Consider the following 6575-nt stretch of genomic DNA (forward strand, 5'->3'; position numbering starts at 1 on the left):
GAAGACCCTTCCATTATTTATCACCTGATTGGTGTGTTAACTGTAAAAAGAATAGCGAGTCAGTGGGTCATTTGTTTCTTCGTTGCTCGTTTGCCAGTGCTCTTTGGAGTAAAGTTATACATGAGTTCGGAGTCTCTTGGTGTATGCCCTCATCTTGCGCCCACTTATTCCTCTCTCATATGGAGGGCGGTAAGAGGCAGCTGCGCTTGTGGCAGTGTACCGTTCTAGCTGCATTTTGGGCTATCTGGTTGGAGAGGAATAGTAGGATCTTTGACGCGTCCTCGTCTTCAGTAGATACTCTTTGGGATAAGATAAGATTCTGGGTAGCCACATGGGTGTATAGAACGAAAGATTTTGAGGATGTTTTCTTTTTGGACTTTCGTAGGGAATGGGTGTATTTATGGTTGTAATCTTTGTGTTCTTTTTTCCCTTGTTACCAAGGTTTTCCTCCGCCATAAGTGAGGGTTTAGATTGTTATTGAGAGGAGGTTTCTTCGACCTCTTTCTCATTTTTTTTTCAAAAAAAAAAAAAGTTAGTTGGCTGACACTTGTGATACTGGCCCAGCTATATATTGCAGTCTAAACAACTCACTAAAGTCAAGTTTTTGTTTTGTATTCGATTGTATTAGAAAGAGAGTTTTGTTGTTGTATTTTGTATCTTCGAGTTTCCTAATTTGAAACTAAAGACTTGTAATGAGTGTATCTCCATTGTTGTCTTAATAAATAAGTAGTCCCAAATGCCAACACAGCTCATGATCAGTTCCAAGACATAAAACGACATCGCTCAAGCTCTTTGATTGAAGAAGGTTACTTTGTGTCGTTCCAAGATAGAAACCAAAAAAATATGCATTCAAAGCCCAAATGGATCGATGTGTGCTTCAAATATACATGACATACTTTTATAATTAATGTAAAATGAGAGTGAAGAAGAATTTGGCTTTGATAAATTTTCATTATGGTGCTACATTGCTTGCTGGACTGAAATCTAACAATTTTAACTCAAAAGTCAAAGGATATTAATGCTATGGTTCATATCATACTAAACCATATAATTATATATACGGAAGACTTCTCATTTTCGATGATTATTACCTATAGATGGTTACCATAAATCACTAAATAAGTTTTTGACGAGAAATGATTATAATAATAATGAAAATAAATAAATAAAATATATTTCAGTGACTAAAACCAAAGAGAAAAAAGGAACAGAAGTTAGAATTTCAGACACACGCCAACTTAATTTACAAATTATAGAATGGAAAATGTCTTTGGACTTTCTAATGACAAACCATTCATTTTTTACAGTCTCTTTTACTTGTTTCATACACTGATTAAGACAACTCCCAATAACTAATTCATCTGTGTAATCACACACTTACTCATCTGATCCCAATTTTTTGAGGCAACACAAAACATCACTAGCTCAACCATTTGAAATGACATAGTATACTACTTTAGTGTTAGTAGCGTAGAATTTTCAGCTGTGTTCTAACTCCAACTCAAATTGATTTTCATATCTGTTTGCTGCTTTCTATATCAAGTGCTATCTAATTTAAATAGTTTAAAGTCAAGTCTACTAAACATGGACATGCTAAACTAGTAAAAATTCAATAAACAATGACTTAGGCCAAAGAGAAAAACAGAACATAAATCATAATGTTAAAACACAGGCCAACTTTATTTACGAATCATAGAATGCAATATGTCTTTGGATTTGGATTTCATAGACTGCTCACATACTAAAGACATAGCTGAGGAGATATCAGCTTCAAGAGAAAAACACTCTGTAGAGTCTCAAGGCTTCAATCTTCTTCACTGAACTTGCCAGAACACTAATCACACTTTGACATAAACACTGAACACAAGACTATAACTCAAACTCAGAAACACTTAGTTGAATAAAATGAATAATGTCTCTCTTTATTGTAATGAATGTAATAGTTACAACCAGGGATATACAAAGTGATCAATGCCTATTTATAGGCTTGGTGCTTCTGTTGGAATAGCAGAATAAACGGTCAGTCTAGCTGACCGTCCCTAGGGGCAACTAACACTAACCAACTTGGTCACGAGACAAGACACCTAGAATAGCAATTAACTAACACGCTCTGTTACAACAGTGTTTTTATCACAGCTGTTAAATTAGTTAGTTTTTTCTGTTTTCAGTTATTTTGTTGTACACCTAGCTTTGTCAAGTGGCTATATATAGCCGTGTATCACTTTGGATAAAAGTAATCAAAATCTAAGGAATGTAATAGAGAGCAGAGTAGAGCGAGAGAGAGAGAGAGAAAGCAAGGGACTGTAATACTCAAGTTGGAGACCAAGATTTTTGTTCTTGGAGAACTCATTTTGAGTTGGTATTTGTGTGGAGTTCTCTTGTGTGATCTGAACATTGGTGTTTGTACTTCTCTACTGATTAATGAAACAAAGCTCTTGAGGGGAGCAGCTGGAAGTAGGCCATTACTGTTGAGGCCGAACCAGGATAAAATTTCTCGCCTTTTGTTTTTACTTTCTGTTTTGATTCATAAGTTTAGTTCTCTTGATTTTGTCTTATCTTTATGGTGTTCTGTTTTGTGTTGAGTTCAGTGTTGTGGATTTACAACAGAAAGCATTGTTCTTGGCTTATAAAACAAAGGAGCCTAGTCGCCAGAGAGAAATGAGTTCTGAGATCGGCATGTCAAAATGGTAGTTTTCCAAACCAAAATATGCATTCAAAGCCCACATCTAGCTCTGAAAACAACTTAATTGATTGTCCACACCACACTGAATTTACAGGAAAGTTGACCATAAACTACTTCTGCTTCGTATGAGAAAACATATATAAATAAAATTAGTAATAGTATTACACAAGAAATATAATACAAAGGATCATGTTATAATAACATGTATAGAGCATATACAATTTAAGAGCTAATTCACTTCAGCAATACTAAAGATGTTGGTTTTGTCTAATTGCTTTATTAGGTAGACTGCTAACCTATGAACAACCCAAACTAACTTGTAACCAAACACGATGATATACCTGATAATTATGCAAAAATACAATCCATAAAACCCAAATGAGAGATAGCAAAAAGATGAAGAGAGAAAAAGGAGGCTAGAGTGTATTGCAAAAAAAATAGAGAGAATGTATTCTAGGTTACAAAACTTATAAGCCAAGCCTTTTATATAAGGCAAAAGATATAAAATAACAATGATTAAGAAAAGACTAAAATACCCTCAAATAATAACTCTAACACCCCCCCTCAAACTCACGATGCAGCAACAATAAGCATCGAGAGTTTGCCAACTAGAAATTGAAAACGAGAAATAGAATGAGACTTAGTAAAAAAGTCAGCAATCTATAAAGAAGAAGGAACAAAAGGCAAAGTGATAGTGCCAAGCTTCAGGTGGTGACGAGTGAAGTGACAATCAATCTCAATGTGCTTGGTGCGTTCATGAAAAACTGAGTTGTGAGCAATCTGGATGGCACTCTGATTGTCACAATACATAGGAGTGGGTTGAGAATGACATACACCCATATCTACAAGCAGCCATCTTAACCAAACAATTTCTTTGGTAGTAGATGACATAGCGCGGTACTCTGCTTCAGTGGAAGATTGGGAGACAACAGTTTGTTTCTTACTTTTCCAAGAAATAAGATAATCACCCAAAAAGATACAGAAACTAGTAACAGACTTCCGATCCGTGGGATCACGACCATGATCATCATCAGAGTATGCACGCAGCTCCAAGGAAGAAGTGGAGGGAAACAAAAGGCTTTGAAAGATAGTACCCCGAAGATACCTCAAAATGCGAAGAACAGCTGCCCAGTGAACAGTAGTAGGAGAGGCAACAAATTGACTAACAATGTGAACAGCATATGCAATGTCGGGGCGAGTGATAGTGAGATAAACCAAACTGCCAACAATAGTGCGATATAAAGTAGGATCATGCAAGGGAGTGCCATCAGAAGGAGAATACTGAACATTGAGCTCAAAAGGAGTGGCAACTACTTTTGTATCTGTAAGACGAGCACGGTCAATAATGTCAGAAGTGTATTTTGACTGAGAAAGAAGATAGCCTTTTGGGGAGAAGGCAACTTCAAATGTATGATGATCGAATCATAATCTGGTGCAAGAACGAAGAAGAGATGGAGAGTTTGATGAAATTGCACAAGACTGTAATACCGGGTACAGGGGGCACGGAGGTCTCTTTTAGGAGATGGTCATTTGAAGAGCAAAACAGAAATATCAAAATAGAATGCAGGAGGTCTTGGATTGGGGTTGAAGGACTGTCTCTGAATTTATGGAATATTAAGATCATGAGGAAAATTGGTGACATGTGTGGAGGATTGCTAGATGTGGAGAAGGATACAGCAGAAAAAACGTACTTGAATCATTTGAGACTCAAGATGGAAGGGGATAAAGAGGGCTTTGTACCTAAAAACATTCGACTCCAGTATGAGGGTTCTAAATTTTCTTTAAAATTATTCAGACTAAATGATTGGGGTTATAGATTTCATGGATTTCTCAACACAAGATGGCAGGAAGAGGGTGATTTTTTAGGAGCTGGTTTGACTGGCGACTATGGAGGGGAAACGGTCGACGGAAAACAGCTTCCAGTACCACTGGTAGGTGGAGCGGCTGTTGTCGGCGGCAATGAGTCTGGTGAGGAGAAGACCGAAGGCCTTCGGAATGCAGAAATCGTAGGTGTAGGCGTAGCTGTCGAGGGTGGGCTAGGAGAGACCCAGGATGTTGAGATGCAATCATCAAGCATAAAGGGGCGGCGGCCATTCCCTGCAGAAGCGAGTGGGGGAATCGAGGAGGTTTCAAACAAAGAGCTGCAGCTTTGCACGACTTCAGAGAAATTCAGGGGGGAGAAGCTGATTAGTCTCCAAAGGGTTTTCAATCGCATTTATTGCTCACTCTGTTTAAAGGAACCGGAGCCTTGGTTTTATTTAAATTTAAATATAAACCAGAGAGATTGGGGCCAAAAGGACTATGGGCTTGGTGGGCCTTTATTCACTTTTCTGGACTCTAGAAAGGAGAGTTGGAGTATAGAGGATCGGACCATTACGGGAATGAACTCAGATAAAATAAATAGAGAACCAAGGTGGGAGATATGGGGGTGCCAACGTGGCAGCAAGGAAAGGCAGCTCCATACTGCTGAGGTGTCAAATGTAGAGTGGTCCAATTTTCCCCAGTTAAGAAAGGCTCAAAAAGAAAGGGAGCAGATGGATTTAGTGAGGGGTTTTTTTATTAACAGCTTCAGGAAAATGAGCCCGAAGGTTAGGCTTGCTTTTTCAAAGGCAGCAACAAGTTATTGGTCTGAGTTTGTCAACACAGCAAAGAAAAAAAGGAATTCAATCCTGATAAAAGATGGAACAATGCTAGAAAAAGAGGAGGAAAAGGTAGAAGGACAGCTGATTGTTTATAGAAGGAAAAAGAAAAGTACTCCTAAGGGGGATAGGATGTACCCAGACATAATGAAAAATAATATGGAATGCAATATAGAAGAAATGGAAAGGATTGAAGACTTTCAAGAGGTTGTTATGAATGATGACAGCTCGGAGGGGGGTAGTTCAGAAGAGGAAGATGATTACTCTGTAATTTCTACAGAGAGAGTAGAAGAGATTTTACCAGATATGAGAAAGCTATGGAGTAATGGAGTAATGGAAGAGATGGGGGATAATATATCCTTGGAGCACAGATCCTCTAACGGTTTCACGAGGGAGGAATCAAGGAAAGAAAGTACGGAGAAAGGAAGAATGGAGCCAAGTCAGAGTCCCGAGAATGATTGGAATAAGGTAGCTGAATCTTTGCATGAGTTGGGGATGAAGGTGATATTTCAGAATTCAAGGAGGAGTAGGGAACTGAGAAAATTGGCATGTAACATAAATTATGATAACAACTCTAGGAAGAAAGGGGGGAAGGGGACTACAGATAAATGAAGATTTTGACATGGAATGTGAGGGGAAGTGGGGCAGCTGAGAAACGAAAGAACATTAAGGCTACGATTTGCAAGATTAATCCGGATTTTATTGTGTTACAAGAAGTCAAAAGGGAGTTGGTGAATAGAAAATTCGTTGGAAGCATTTGGAGGTCTAGATTTAAAGCATGGTCTCTACTTCCAGCCATGGGGAGATCAGGAGGTACTCTAATTGTTTGGGATTCGAGGAAAATTAAAGTTTTGGACTCTTTAGTAGGAGAGCTTTCTATATCGGTACTTATTGAAGCGGAGGGAAAGGAGCCTTGGTGGTTTTCAGGAGTCTATGGACCTAGTAGATATGGCGAGAGAGCTGCGTTTTGGGATGAGATAGCAGGCTTAAGTGCCATATGTGGGGATAAATGGTGTGTAGGGGGTGATTTTAATGTAGTTAGAAGGCTGGAAGAGAAGTTAAACAGTAAGACAGTAACCAAAAGTATGAAGTTGTTTGATGATCTAATAAGACAGCTGAGACTCGTTGATCCCAAGCTGAATAATGGTCAATTTACATGGTCAAATTTTAGACAGCTCCCAATTTGTTGTAGATTGGACAGATTCCTGTTTTCTAGCAAATGGAATGAGATATTCCCTTTTGTTAGGCAAGAT

At 38.3% G+C, this 6575-nt stretch overlaps 1 protein-coding gene across 1 annotated transcript; it reads right to left on the reverse strand.

Moving 5' to 3' along the window:
* Positions 1 to 3343: 3343 nt before the first annotated feature.
* Positions 3344 to 4307, reverse strand: LOC133799354 (uncharacterized mitochondrial protein AtMg00810-like). Its single transcript, XM_062237377.1, has 2 exons — positions 4172 to 4307; positions 3344 to 4083 (listed from the first exon to the last, which is right to left on the reverse strand). Exons 1-2 carry the CDS (start codon positions 4305 to 4307, stop codon positions 3344 to 3346), a joined length of 876 nt encoding a protein of 291 aa, XP_062093361.1.
* Positions 4308 to 6575: the final 2268 nt, after the last annotated feature.

Source organism: Humulus lupulus, chromosome 9 (genome assembly GCF_963169125.1).
Source record: "Humulus lupulus chromosome 9, drHumLupu1.1, whole genome shotgun sequence".
NCBI lineage: Eukaryota > Viridiplantae > Streptophyta > Magnoliopsida > Rosales > Cannabaceae > Humulus > Humulus lupulus.